This window comes from Caloenas nicobarica, chromosome 11 (assembly GCF_036013445.1).
Source record: "Caloenas nicobarica isolate bCalNic1 chromosome 11, bCalNic1.hap1, whole genome shotgun sequence".
In the NCBI taxonomy this organism is placed as follows: domain Eukaryota; kingdom Metazoa; phylum Chordata; class Aves; order Columbiformes; family Columbidae; genus Caloenas; species Caloenas nicobarica.
Window position 1 is genome coordinate 4201216 of NC_088255.1, and position 16027 is coordinate 4217242.

Genomic DNA, 16027 nt, shown 5'->3' on the forward strand with positions numbered 1-16027 from the left:
AGGAGCGAAGTCATAGTGTTCAGTTTTGTACCCCTGCCACCATTAGGTCTCTCAAAAGATTACAAATAAAAGTTAAAATTCATACACAAAATGAATAAAACTGAAGCTATTCAACAGCTAATTGATGAGAACTCAAAGCTTTTCTGTCTGAAATGTACAAAACCAAAACAAAAACATGAAGTCAAAAGGTTCACCTTCAGCACTTCTTACAAAAAAACATACTTTTGCAATTTACCAAAATAGAAGTGCAACAGCAATGTATCTATGAAACTTCTGTGACTCAGTCTGTGTCTATACTGAGAAGTATAGGGCTTGCATGCAAATTAAAATGTTACTAAAGCTTTAAAAGTTGATTCTAGATACATCTACATGTGATGAAATGCATTAGTGTCATGTTAATTTGGAGGTACAATCACTTTACAGAGTTTTTCATACAGGTTTGTCTTGTTCTGTGAGCTTTAATTTTCATTGCCTTTGAACTGAAATAATAGAGCACTCTGATGCTGTGTGGCAGCTTGTATTTGGCAAAAGCATCACAGAAGACAATGAAACTACAAATCCTGGAACTAAATAAAGGTGAATTTTTACTTTAAATTTTGTTGGAGAATACATTTCTAAGCTATCAGCAACACAGAGTATGTATCAGTAAGCAGAATTAAAAAAAAAAAAAAAAAAGAAAAAACCACCTTCCTATCTATCCCTATTTATCAAAGGGACTGACTTAACATTGAGGGGAAGGGATGCAAAGAAGATACACTTTCTGTCAGAGACTGTGCTCTTTTTTCTTCTCCTCTGACCCTTGCCCCCTGCTCCACCCACCCGCAGTCAAAAAAAAAGAAATGGATGGGATATTCCACATGAATACAAAGAGGTCTATTACTAATGCCAACAGTTTCTGGAAATTATGATAGAGCTCGTGGTCCAGGGATTGCTAATTGCAGGGCATTGGCAGCTCTATTGCAAGTTTTTTGAGGGCATCTTTGGATAACGGCTGAAGACAGGACATTACAAAAAGGATAATGAGTCTGGTTACTGCATTTACTTCCTCTGTCTAAAAACTGAAATGATGAAATCCATGAAAAATTATCCCTCTTAACCTTCAGAGGAATAAACTAAGGGAAAGGACAATAAAAACACAAAAAAGAATGGAGTACAACAAAATCCTTTTACACAGAAGGATAAAGTCTCAGGACAAAAGCAGTCAAAGCATTTTTTTATTCTCTAAAAGCCCAATGAGTAATAAAATTGAAATGCTGAAGAGGGGCAGTGTGCTGAGCAGAACTGCTCTCACCATCCAAAATTATCACTTAGCAAAGCCAGTTTTGATGATCAGTGCAACAGATCATTTCTTCTCAAAGCTGTAAATTTAGACTTCGAGAAAAGCCAAGATCGATGACACTCAGAAGATCCAGTGCTGAGTTCACTTCACATAGCACAACAATAACCAAACCAAGGGACACCTAAAATCTCAGGCCTAGCACACAAAGGGCACTAGTGAGTGCAAGAACTCATTAGAATACAATGCTACGTTGTAGTCTTACATTTGTAAGCAGCAAATGGGAGGATGTTTTATATCCTCCTCACCCTGACGGACAGTCCCCAGGAGCTGGAAAGCCAAGAAATGTGCTGGAACAAAATGAATAGAACAGATATGGTTCATACTCACGGCACCAAAATAGGGGGACTGATGTACGACACCTGTGCCTTCCTCCTCCTTCACGTAACTGTCCACTACCACAGTAAAGGCACCTTTATCTTTGCACTGCAACACAAAAATGTCTCTCTCATAGATATGTGTGCATATACATATATCTCAAAACAGACTTCTTGAGAACATGGAAGAGCCACTAGCCAACCACAAGAGTAAAAAAATGCATCAAAAATAACACAGTAAAATGTGACATTCCTAACAGTATTTCATCATTTCCCATAGCTAAGACACCCAGGCATTACACTTCACTCAAATAGTGTCAAATGTGATGAAATCCAAGATCTGTCCAGAAGGCCTCACAGTCAATTCCTCTCCAAGCCACAGATCTTCACAAAGGTCTGTGTTTAACAGACCGCAAATCAATACACTCCTGTAAGGCACGATACAACTAAGAAAGCTACAGGGACTCTATAGACAGAAGTCCTCGTGTTTTTATGGTTTTTATGTTGGCTGTACCTTCTGATTTTAAAAAAGAAGTTTGCTTCTATAATAACACATTTTTCTTTATTTCCTCCAGAGAATGAGAAGGTAGTAAGTATCATGTTAAAAAAAAAAAATTGCCAAGAAAAGATCAGAAAATTTGCAGTGAGTTCAATACGTAGATAATGAAAAATAAAGAGCAATTTTCTATACCTTAACACAAAAGCAGTATAAAAAAATAAAAAATAAAAATAAAAATCACTGCACTCACAGCTGAACCAAACATGTTACAAAATATTAGATTTGGCTTGTTCTGCAGAGGGATATTTTGAGATAAGACATCCATTCTAAAAAAAAAAAAAAAAAAAAAAAAAGCAGTAGATTCCCATCCGCTCCTTAGAAGTACAGCAGGATTTAAAAAATTATCCATTCCAAACCTTTACACCTGCAGTGCCATTTTTTAGATTAAGCTATGTGCTTGACCTTTCTCTAGAAATAACAGATCCTGCTCCCTGCCGAAGTTTTCTCACCTTTGCTGACTTCAGCACACGCTTCAGAACAGATGGTAGTCGCAAATGACCAAATCCTTCACAGGAGTTAACAGCTGCTTGTCCAGCAGTACTGTAATCCACTTCAACTCTTTGAAATATTTAATCCCTTTTTAATCAGAATTTTTTTAAAAATTTATAAATTCTCTACCCCTTCTCTTATTGCTGTATATTCTATTATCATCTGCAGTGTTATTAACTACACTAGACTTATGCAGTGCTTAAGTGCTGTACAGGTGGACATCCATAAAAATCATATCTATCCATCTATCTATATATCTCTCAGTTGTTATTTTAGCAAAGGCTTTTAACTCTTCAATGGAAAACACTACATGTCTGTGACTGTTCTCCGCAATCCAGACAACAAAAGCTCACCAGATGAAAAGTTGAAAGAATGCTGCCCATTTATTAAAGTGTATTGGAAGTTTCTCTGCGATCTGAAGTCAAAGTAAACAAGGGGGAAAAAAAAATACAGAAAAAGGTCAATCTTCTGTTTTTCAGCCTTTCGCTAGGATTTTGAACTGCTTTAATAGAACATGGGGTTGGTTATCAAGACACAAGATTTTTATAATATAAACAAGGAATACTGAGAATTGGTTTTACTTTTGTCTTTGTAACCTGTATCAAACACCAAACTTGTTCATATTACCTGAATAAAATACTCGAAGAGTGGTTTATACTTCTTGCCTTTAAGAGCAATGCCAGGAAACCTGAGGAGAAAGATTAACATGAACACAAATTAACAACTTGAAAATTGCTAGGTTTTTATTTCCTTTTTCCCCATCCCTAACAGAATTTGACTAGACAAGGCAAAGAAAAAAGTATTTTCTTAATAGTTTGCTTCCCATTTCTACATCTATTCAGCAATTTGGACTCAAGACAAAAAAACATACCATGTCCTAAATGCATCTCTGCTAACAGTCAATTGGTACAACTGGTCTTTCAATCAAGCAATCATTATAAATTAATGTAGGGATTAAGCATTAATAACAGTCCATTTCTGGTATAGCTGGGCAAGGAGCTTCTGGATGAAACACAACTTCCATTTCACAGTCACCACATCAAAGCCCTATAGCTCAGCATGTCCAACAGAACCAAATAAGCACTGACCCAAACCACCTGGAAGTTCTATGCACGGAAGAATGGGATACAGGGTGTTGCAGCATTAAAGCTTGGACGCCTTACTCTTTATCCTAAAACCAGGCATCCAAGCTCTCCACAGGCATTTCGAAGAAAGATCCACCACAGACCGGACTGACTAGGCAACCAACAGAGCCAGACAAGAAATGGAAGACAGAGACACAGCCTGTCGATCTGGCTCTCTTCAGACTTCTGACACTAGTCAAAGATGGTGATTAGGTTGGGATTTACTGCTCAGAACTCTCCTGAAAGCACTTAAATCTTCCATTTCAGGAAAGAGTCTAGTTAAAATACAAGTTTGTTTAATAGATGGGATACCTCTCTGAATGTGTCACAGCTGTGGTCTCTCCATATACTATTCTTGATCCACATCTTCCAAAACTAATGGTCAAACCATAAAACATTTGACTACTTCCAAGTGGGGAACTCTTCAAAGCTGTTTCATTGCACAAAAAGAAACTCAAGTAGTATGCAATGCCAAGTTAAAGAGCATGACTCCTCAGCTCAGCATACATAATATCCACTAGGAAAAGGAGAGTTTTCTATTTTAAGCCACAGTTTTGTGGACAGTTTATATATTTTATATTACAAACAGCCTTTGGAATGTTTGAGGTGCTTAATCAGAATCAGATGAGAGAAAAGCATCCCAATGTTCAGCAACACAGATGTGGTAACGCTCAGATACAGAACATGAAGTCCTGGAACTGACTTTAAAAAAGAGTGTTTAAATTCTTATTTAACGGAAGTGAGAGGCAAGCATTGTGGATCACAGTCCTGACTTTCTCTTTTGATATCTGGAACACTTCATTTATCAGAGTCCTGAACTTTAAGACGAGAATTTATACAGGGCTGCCTTCTTATGACCTAAGTTACAGTAATAACATACTCATTTAAAATACTTCATTCTTGAGAGGCTCAGAAATCTCTTTTTTGGCTTCCCTAGAATCCAAAAAGACACAACAGTGGAAAACAGTGTAAAGAAATGAAGTGGTTAATATGTAAATAGACTAAAATGTAACACAACGGGGGGAAAATGATCCTCACTCATTTCATATCTACCACTGACTAAAATAACAAGCCATTCAATGGTCACAAGTGGGGCAGTATACCAAGACCAATCCATGTGTGCAAAAAAGCAGCAGAAAGTATTCTGATAAAGATGGGAGCCATCTCATCAGTGAAGCACACAAGTATTCCCATCTGCTCTCACACAAAAACCTACCATCTGCATCCGGGAAAAAAAGGGACAGAAAAGTCAGGTTTGAGAAGGGTCAGGGGGAAAGGCAGATTGTACTCAGGAATTTCAGAGTATTTAAGTACAGAAAATTTTCAGTAAGATCATTCCTTGATCATTCCAGCCTGCCACCTGGTATAGAACAAGTGTCAGGAATTTCTCCTTCAAGGCCCTAACTGCCTGAGAATTTAACAGCTATCCAAATAAAGAAAAAACTGAAAAACAGAAATTAGCAAGTTCATTTCCATGAACTTATGTAGTCATAGATCTAAATCTTTAAAAGATCCATTCAGCTACCAGCTACGTCTTAATTGTCTCACATTTCACATTTGAGAGAACTAATTTATTACATAACACAAAAACTGGAGCATGACCAAAAAAAGAGTCAGCTTGGGAAGACTGTAGCACTAATACAGAAAGAAAAAAAATATACTGCTCTGCAAGGAGAATAAAACTTGATAGCAGCCTTATGTATAGACAAAGACAGGGTAAAAAAAAAATATAGGGTTTTTTTTTTTAAAGATTTTAAAAAGATCTTTTTAAAAGATTGGGGGTGGGGGAACAATTGGAAATACAACTAGTCAGGGACATAAGCAGCGACAACTGAAACTTGTGTACCTGTGTATGATTGTCTTAAAGAGCAGGTACTTTACAGTTCCTATGAAAACACCACAGAAAAAAAGGCCAAAGTACTCAGTGCATTCCTTGACACAGAATGACTGAAACCAAGCTACATATTTTGCCTAAGAGAGCTATAGATTTTAATACCTGCAACCCCTCTCCAGTCTGACTTATTAAATAATTCATATTTTTCACTGAACCAAGATGAATAAGTAGTCTTCAGAAAGCATTAACTACCACTAACTATAGAACTTTAGGCAGACCATGCTACGGAAGCAGTATTTGCTTGTTAAAGACAATGGCTTTGCTTTTTTGCGTGTTCAGCATTTGGACAATCTCTGGGGGTTTTTTTAGAGTTTTAATTTAAAGTGATGTCTTTCTAAGAAAACACAAAGGAAAAGGAAGGACTAAGGAACCTTTTTGTTTCCCCACCACAATACAATGATTCAATTAAACTCCTATTCTATTTGTAGAATAGACTTCTCTAGATTTTTGCAAGATATACACACTTGCAGGGAAACCTGTCTTTAGATAACTGCAAAATCCAACTTCTTGAAACATTTAACTTCTGATCTATAAAAATACTGTAAGTTAACAAGTGTGTAATAATTTATGTACTTGCCTGTCAAGTACCTCATATTCGCTGTCAGATTTGTACAGTGCAATCAGCCTGGATTCCATCAAAATGTAAATCTTTCCTGTGGCATTATCTAGAATGTAAAATAAAACAGAAAGTGACATAAATCTCAATAATAATACCCTCACTTGCAGCATTACAAAACCTTTCAATTTATGCGAGATGGTATCCTATTAGCTGCAAAACTGCCCAGAATAATCTGGCTGATCAACCACTGGTTTTCGGCTGCTTCTTCCCCATATTGCCACTTAATGAACACTTTTCCAAAGTTAAGTTTCAACAGAAACCACAGGATGAAACCCAGTCCACTGATTTTCACTGTTTGTTTCTGTTCGAGAAGAAAAAATACCCTATCATTGTGCAAAAGGAAAGCAATTGAAAAGTTTCAGTACATGTAACTGAAACTGAGGGAAACAATTGGAAGATAGACAATTACTATAGCAAATCAATACTATTAAGTTGACATTAGGGATAACAATTGCACTTTATGCTGCCTTTCTAAGATTTACTATTCCAATCAATTTTATGCTTGGATTTCTTTTTAAAGGCAATAAATACAAATTAAAAGTGAAACGTTATAAAGGAAACCCATTTTCTAGCCCCAAAACCCCTGATCTCTTAACTTCAATGACAAATTTTATTCAGACTACTACCTTACCAACTTAGTCAGGTCACTATCCTACCAGCAGACTCTAGGCCAAACACATCCAAACCCAACAGCTCAGCACCTCACGCAGGTGTAAGTGGCATTTCTGGAGGTATTCAGTAACTCTTTTTGAGATGACCCAGTTTATGTTAAAACCTTTGAAAACCAAAACATATTTAGTTCTCTCTCAAAACAAAGAAAACCCAAACATGGAATTCACTGTAAAGGCCTCTGCAACTTCTCACGTTTAACATCAACTTAGGCACACATCAGATTCATGCGGTCATGTTGAAACTGGAAATTATACCTTTGGCTTTTTTTTTTTTTGATGTTCAGTCGCTGCAAGTTGGCTGTCATACAGCAGGAACTTGTTCATGAGTCTGAGCCCCCAAAAAGGAGGGAAGAAGAAATGTTGGGGACACGCAGTCACACATCCATGTCTCTCAAATATAGTGTGACTTTAAGGAGACAGATAAAACGTTTGCTCTTGTTCTTTATTTCATCTATCAATATTTTTTAAGGAACAGTCCTCACAATGCATGTAATATAAAAGGAACACAGCAGTCAGAAATCATCAGCATCATCACCAGGAAGTAAATCTCGTGCTTCAAAATAACACTAATCCAACCCCAGCAAAGTCCTATAAATTTAGCATAAACCAGTATTCACAGGCACTGAAGAAAGAAGTGTTCATTATATGTCACCTTCAGTTAACACTTGCCTCTCAATTTTATGTATTGCAATTCTGGGTTGACGCAAAGGGCCAAATTACTAGGCAAGGTCCAAGGGGTAGTGGTCCAAGCAACAAGAGAAACACTTGCATCTTCATCCAGTGGGAAGCTCACAATCACTGAAGGATCTTGAACGTCCTTAAAAACAAGATAAAGCCAAAGGGGGAAAAAAGGGAAGGGGGGAAGGTTTACTGCATGTCTCAGTGAGAAAGTACAAATTTAGGAAACAGTCGCTACTACTGCCATCCACCAAAATCTATCTTGCCATTTGCCTAGTTCATCACTGTTGCCATAGAAGGTCAAGTGGCAACATAAGACAGTGCAAATTGTCAGTCCAACAAGGCCACGGGGTTAAAAATTTGGATTAGCAGGGAGATTGAGAATTAGCTGCCAAAACACCAGAGAGAGCTGACTGCCAGTTCCCTCAGGTACTCCTTATAATCCCATTTTAAAAGTTTATAATCAATCTCAGCTGTCAAGAAAATCTGCAGTTTCTCAGATACTGCTACAGAAAGTCTTTTCCCACCTTTTCCCCTCGAGTCAGGGAACAGGAAGAACAGCCATCACTTCAGAAGATGAAATCTCTTATTAAGGAGCTGTTGTTAACACAGGAAGAAAGTTTGGGCTACTTAAAACAAGAGTCCATCAATATTTAAGAGTAAAAAACAAACAAACAAAAATCTCCGGGAAGGAGACCTTTGTCAGCTATTCTATAAAATTTTGCCTTCAAATGAGTCAAAAGAATCCCCTGAAAACAAGTTTTTCTTTCAGACAAGCACAACCCTATTCAGTCATTTCACATACTATGAAAAGCAGATTGAAAACGCAAGTCTGATCTTACAAATGTGAAATTTTCACTGTTAATTTTAAGCACCAAAAAAAGGGTGCGCAGACCCTCACCACAGACATAGGTCCTATTCCCTCATCATATCTAGCGCAAGGTTTCCGTGCAGCATCACGGAACAGTTCACGGCCTCGTGGGACAGGCAGCTATTTCTGTCTGAGCTAAGGGCGGCTCCAGAGGGAGTTTTCTGTGAACATCTGCTGCAGTCAACAGTAAAACATAAATATTACATAACTCCCTGTAAGAGTCGGTCCGAAGAAGAGTATTTGCCTGAACATCGCCATCAGGGACTTGGAGAACAGCTGCCCTGATAGAAAGAATTGGACAATGACTTGGAGAGAGGCCTGAGGAAAAGAATTGTGTTGTGCAGGTCTCTCTGACCTGGGGGCTACAGGTAACAATGGCTGCTGTATGGATTTCACCTGCTGCCTCAGCCAAACTTGCCCCCACCTCCTAAAAGGAATTGTGTTGTACGGGTCTCTCCGACCTGGAGACAATAGCTGCTGTCCAGAAGATGGATTTTCACCTGTTGCTTCAGCCAAACTTGCCCCCACCTCCTCCCTGCTACTAAGGCCAATGAAGAAGAGCATGCGCAGAAGCTCGCCGAAGGTCTTGAGGTCACCCAACGGACCAGCAAGAGACCCCTGAACCGAAGCAACACAGGCGCAGACGGGTTCTGGCAAGCAAAGCGGGGACTCTTCAGGCCTGCACAGTTAAGCCTGCATTGCAAAACAAATGCAGAGATTGGCCTCAATCCATGGGAGGAGGGGAGGGGTGAAGAAGCACAGAAGATGATTCCTGACGGGACATCGTTGAGATCTCCCCACCAAAGGATCACGGATCGCGACGGAGGACCAGCAGGACGCTGTACGGCACCTGAGACCATAGGGACGCCTTTGGAACTCGTGGTGGCAGCCAAACCTTTTTTCCCCCTTTTCTTCTCTTTGCTTTTTCTCTACTCTCTCTATCGCGTGCTGCTTTACAGGCAAAATAATAAAGTAACACTGTTTGATTGAATTATAACCCCTTGGCATTTTGGTTGCCTTAATTTTGCGCTTTGAGATCAAGGTAAACAAACCACCACGAGTTCATCACCAAATGGATCATGACAGTCCCAAACCACACTCAATACCAAGCAAAGATTGAGCAGTCACTACAGTTCTGTCTCTACCAATTGTTAAAGAACACTGTAGGCTATTCACTTTGTTTTCTGAAGCACTAACTTAACCACTTAGATAAAAACAACTAGCAAGCCATAAAAAATAACATGCAGGCTGCTCAGTAGCACGAAGTGGCATAGCAGCACATGCCGCACACATACTCTACTGATTCTAGAGTAACAAATAGCATCTAAATATTTGATTAAGTCTCGATAAAAGAGCTTTGCTCTATGGAAAAGGGGCGCGCACACACACCACCGAAAAACCACAAAAGTCTGTGTTCTAAATAAAGGTCATTAATCTGAGATGTACAATTTGTGCTAGCTCTCTGCTGTAACAACATTATTGAAAGATTTATAATATAAGGATATAGAGGCCTGTGTGGGGATTGGACAGGATACAAAACCTCTGTCCGCATACTAACATGAATCTTGGAAAACTGGGACACAAATTTTGCCTTCACATATGCGAACATAAGTTTCTTGCAAATGAGAAGCTGCACCTACTAAATCTCGTCATTCTTTTTTAAAGGAACATCTTATAAAATATACTATACGAGGCATTATACTAAGTCATATATTTCCTGGAATTTCTCAGTCTAAATTGTTCATGCTTAGAAGAACTATTATCCTACTGTTCTACAATCAAACAGAGTCTTTGACAATTCTTATTAAGCCCCTCACAGAGGTTTTCAACTCTGCCAACGACCTTTCTCTTCAGATCTGCACAGACAGGGACAGCTGCAGCTTCCCTCTAAGTATTCACCATGAAAACTCAACACAGGGCAACACTCCTATTGAGAGCAATTTACCAGAATAAAACAAAGTATGTACTTTATATACCTGTAAGTAGTAACCAAGAAAAACAGGCAAGAAGGCTAATATCAAGTGACCCAAACAAATACAGCAAAATATAATAAAAAAATAACCCGTTTACCTAAATTTTTACTATCAATTGGAGTGTAATAATATGGCTATTTACCACCAAGCAAAAAATACTACAGCTTTCCAAATCCAAACTGAAGACAACAGAGAAGTCCGATTGCAACATATAATGTCCACATAAACTGACTCACCTTGTAGTTCTGATGGGACTCAAAGTTGGACAGTGGGGTGTTGCATGCAGTTGAAAAAGGCATGACCTTCACACCTCTATACACCAGTCCTTTGTCATACAGTTGCTTGAAAACCCACCTGGAAGTAAACAAAAAACACGGAATAGCACTTGGCATTTCAGATTTGGTAAATCAACTGCAAAATGGGGTCCTGCTCTAAATGGAGTGCCATTTTGAATGCCTTTTTTAAACAATCAATCATCAACTAGAAACAACATTTGCAAGTCAAAAGGAAAGAGAAATTGATTGCATCTGTATTTCTGGCCGATTTTTAGCTTTAGCTGATTCTCCCAGCTTGGTTTTTCCATGCACTGACTGCACAGCACATAGCACTCTGATGAAACAAATCCATATTGCTGATTAATCTTTCTCAAATTTCTTGAATACAAAGACCACCTGAAATTTGAACTCCTAACAAAGCTGAAATCAGTCATAAATTAGAGAGAAGACATATAGTGACACAGCAGCTCACTCATTACATGATCTTAAGCACCTACTACAGCAACCAGTGCTACAGAAGAGAGACAGATACGGGTCACAGATACCTGCAACCCACTCCAAGTAAATCTTGAGCCTTTTTCACAAGAAGGCACAGCTGACCATGCAAAGCTATGAACTCAGTTTTGTGGTCCCTCAATTTACATTTATGTTCTCCTTTATTAGCTCATGCCACTCTGGACTCAGTTCCTGTCCTAGATCACAGTCTAACATCAAGCTTTAACTCTGCTTATGAAATCCTCAATACAGCCTGTAGCATATTTGGATCCTTATGTCTTCTTGAAATAATCCAAACAGCAAATAATATTGCAATATAACAAATTGAGTCAATGCTCAAGATGAATGGAAACTGGAAGAGAAAAATAGTTCACATGGCAACTCATCAAATGTCCACGTGATAGACAAAACTCTGTTTCTCTGTATCAGAATACTGCAGAATTTTCTAAAGGATCATCAACATTTATCAGCTTATAAGGTCTCACTGACTTGCATGTTTAGTGGTATAGCCTGCACGTTGGCTACTTTAAAAGTAAAGGCAGGAGAGGGCAAGGCTCAAATAATCATGCCAAATTCAACTCAAAAAAAATCAGAGTTTCTGCAGAGTCTGGCAATTTCAAATTCCACATCCAAATTGTTCCAACACTGCTGTCTTTAAAAACTTTACTCAGACTGTTTTCAAACCATCCTGATCACTTTTCTGGGTCCCTTTCCAGATAAATAGCTCATTGCTAAGCAACCAACCCCATCCTGGCAAGCAGCACTTTCTGCAGGCTGTCATTTTGTGCTTGAGAATTTGGACCTGCATTTAAGACAGTGTCTTGCCTTCTATGTTTTAAGTCCTAACCTTAAAGACAAAATGCAAGCAGATTATCGCACTGATTTCTATCTATAGCCTGAAAAAAGAACATCAAAAGATATACACTGGTTTGTCATGAAAGTCATACAGTGTCCTAATCAGAATAATCATCCTGCAGATCAGACAGCTGCAGAAAATACAGACTGTCCTATGGAGAAGATATGCAGTTCACTCATATTCATCCATGGGCCTCTAGTAAAAGTCAAAAATTTCCTATGAGTGGTGACTAACATAAGAAAAATTAAACAATCTGAACTCTAAAATGGATAAAGGCTAAGAGACCCTCAGCAGCATCAAGTTCTGTCGCAGAGGAGCCAAATCCATAAGTCTTTCAGAGTTGTGCACTCCAAAGGTGCCTCACCTTACACGCACAACTCAAAAGTAACCTTGGTAAAGTTACAAATGTCATCCACAGGCAAGTTGTGGCTGCCTGACCCCTAACTCAAATTCAAATCATAGCAGTGAGTGCAGAGACTGTATCCACTCAAACTTGCATTGCATAAATATAAATCAGTCTTTTCTATAAATGATTCATGAATACAGTTTCATCAGCTTTCAGCATATACATTTGAGGTGGCTAATTGCAGAAGTTCTTGTGCAAGTTAAAATTTAAATGTACCATCTCAGGGCATAATTAATGCAGACTGTGACAAGTGACAGCATTTATACTGAAGGTGTTCCACTTGCCTTTCAAAAAGAGTTAAGTAAAATATCTATAGAAAAAAGCTCCACTTTATCTCTACTTTCTAAAGAACACTGCCTACTAACAGCATAGAAGAAAACTACTCAGAGAAACACTGAATATTTAACTGAGCTGTAAATATAAGTGTAAACTTTAGGAAAGATGAACACTAGATGGAGCTGCCAAGTTAAAAATCCAAGCCAGCATCTCCCTCTTGTGGTAACTCTGCCCTATTGCAAACCAAGTGCTCCCCACTTGTTTCCCGGCTGAGCAAAAAGATGGGCCCTCAAACCACATCATTCTCCAGAGCTCTCATTACGGTTCATGACGACCACTCATTTGTAGTTTAGCAAAACCACTTCTCTCAGACAACTGTTCCAACATAATAAGTAGAATTGTGATCGAGTCAAGTCTGCTGCTTGATGCAAGAGCCCTCGTTATCACTACAAAAAGCTGTTCTTATCTTGAACAACACGTAATTGGTTTCCGTAACAAGCAAGCTGCTGAGAACAGTTCTTGGGAGACCAGAAATGGACAGGAGACAACTCCCCAAGAGCTTCCTGCTGGCAGCACTGCCCACCCAACACAAAGCAACCGCCACAGATGAACCTGGCTCGAACACTGCAGGTAGATATCAGGTTTTGCTTAAAAATTCAGTATCTGGTATTTTAGACAATAACCTATCAAAGTGTTTTAACCCTTATGTTTGCAAAACGCTGACAATTTGCTGGAAAGATACCCCAGGTTTGTAAGCCAAAAATAAAACTGCAGTCTGTTCTGAAGAAATAAGCTAACAAAACCACAGGGCTCCTAGTGACAATCAGAAAAGGTTTATTCGCAGAAGTTAGAAATTAAATCCTGTTGCCATAAATTCTTCTACATTTCTCCTCAAACATAAATAAATTTAGTTACATCCTCTTGGCTCTGGCAGCAGCACTTACATACTCCTTTATTGAGGAAAAGCAAAGTTAGGGAAAAGGTGAACTGAAGATGCATATTTCAGCTACTTGTTAACAGAGAATCTGGTCCCTAGAGATGCAAGGTAGCTTCAATTTCTAAAAAGCACAACACAAACTGAAAACACACATTTGTTGCTCCTAAAGTGTCAGGAGGGGATGATAAAACTGGTTCAAACCCAGTTACTAACCAAGACTGAGTTATTTTCATAGGCATAATTTCCAAGAAATTGGAACTTTGCTAAAATAATTTTTGATCCAAGTCATATACACACCATGCAAACACCACATGGATATAATAAAACTGCTACAAAGGGAGTTTTTGCTTCCAAAAGGTACTCAATCTGTCAGTGCAATACTCAAAATACCTTTGGCATCTCACACAAAATCCAACATCCCACATTATCCTCTAGCAGATGCAAAACCAAGTTTCTCTCCTCAAACACATCATACATTCACTTCATATTGAAAAAAAGGATTTGATCTTAGAGCTTCTCAAGTTCTTCAGCCTGTTTCATTGGGGTATCAAGTGATTTCATGTGATCCAGTGATTCCGTTTGCAATGACTCATTGGCTAAGGGTTTTCTAACGGTTTGAAAGCTCCTAGCTTTCCAGAAAATGAAAGTACCCATTACTGATATTGAAAAATTACTTTCAAGCTCATATACTTTTCCCTCTTTTTTGTTTAAAAAACAAAAAATGAACTCTGTTACTGACAAAGGCTAAAAGTAAGGTGGGCAAAACATTATGACAGCAGGAGCTAGAAGAGTATTATTTCAACACATCCATGGTAGTATAGATAACAAAATTATTGCTCTGTGCCCTAGTATCAGTTCATGTCAAGATAAAAAGACAATTTAACAGCCTCTGGAGACTTGAAAAAAATTTAAAAAAAAAAAAAAAAAAATCACACAAACCACACTATGTAAGAAAAAACACTCCTGTCAGCTACACAGTTCAGCAAGCAGACTGCATCCAAACAGCACGGATTCTGAGAAAAATGTTCTCCTGTGATTCATGAGGAACACTTGAAAGACAAGATGAAATTTAAAAAAAACAAAACACCAAAAACCACCAAAACAAACAACACTCAAACACAAATGCATGGGGACAAAAAACACGGGGTATGAGTCAAAAGAAGCATAAACATAAGGGGAAAATATTAAGCCCAATAACAAACACAGACAGCCTGTCTTTGGAACAGCATCTTTGAACAACACCTTCTTAAGAGAGACAGAAAAAGCATTTGTTCCGTGGCCTGGGAACTGTAAGTACAGAAGTTTTCAAGCCTTGTGTTCTACTACCAGTGAAAGCTTTAAAATCCCAGCATATAGATCATTCTGCTCCAGGTCTATCCTCCAAGCTCTCAGCAAAAGCAAGGGCATTTCCTGATGTAATTTTTGCCTCAGCGTGTTAAATGATATTTGAAACTGATACTAGACTTAACCCAATGATTATCCAAGTGTAATCCTCCTTCAAAATACAGGTAAGGACATAAACCAACAAGGGCTGAAATGGCAAGAAGGTAACAAAAAGGAGCATAGAACACTAAGCGCATAAAAGAAATAACAGTATGAGAATAAATGCAGATAGCTAGTAGAAAAATGGACAAAAAAAATTTCTTATGAACGGTGTCTCTCTAGAGAATCATTGAAGAGTCATAGAATACACAAAATGCATAGTTATTCCTATTAAGACCCAGAGATCTGCTGTTCCAAAATCATTAGGCTGGATAAATTCCACATGCAGAAAAAACCGAAATCAAAACCCAACTTTTACTGCTTCACAGAAAAGGAATAAACAACGTAACAATACGGTTGCTACAATAAACCAGTCCTCCTCTCAGTGAGGAGTCCTCATTCACCTTCTCACTGAGAAGGGCTAAGGCAGCTGGACACGCACATTTAGTGACAGAGTTCATCTGGAAAATACACAGTATGAAAACAAATGTCATGCCAAAACAAAAGCAAAGCTACACACAGGGAATCAGGCAACTCGAGGCAAATGTTCCAGTTTCAGGAGGTACCTACGACCTCTTCAGCTGCAGCCCAGAAATGGTGCGGGGGCACCTCGAGGCTGATACCACTATAGAACATTGAAGGGCAGGGCTGCGAGGCCAAAAGCCACACCTGGGAAGGAAGGAGAGGTCTCCTCTTAATAACAATCCTCAAACTGAGGCTGGAGCAACTGAGATGGGTCCAGCGGAGGGAAGGCAGAAATGGACAAAAA

The 16027-nt window shown here is 38.6% G+C and overlaps 1 protein-coding gene across 1 annotated transcript in view; it reads right to left on the reverse strand.

Annotated features, from left to right (window-relative positions):
• The window catches only part of IARS1 (isoleucyl-tRNA synthetase 1), a 100674-nt gene that overhangs the window by 75148 nt on the left and 9499 nt on the right, over positions 1-16027 (reverse strand). Inside the window, exons 7-11 of the mRNA XM_065642476.1 lie at positions 10768-10885; positions 7679-7826; positions 6297-6384; positions 3329-3389; positions 1667-1762 (exon numbers count right to left, since the gene is read on the reverse strand). Of these exons, the coding sequence (XP_065498548.1) occupies positions 1667-1762; positions 3329-3389; positions 6297-6384; positions 7679-7826; positions 10768-10885 (511 nt within the window). The remainder of the gene's footprint in view (positions 1-1666; positions 1763-3328; positions 3390-6296; positions 6385-7678; positions 7827-10767; positions 10886-16027) is intronic.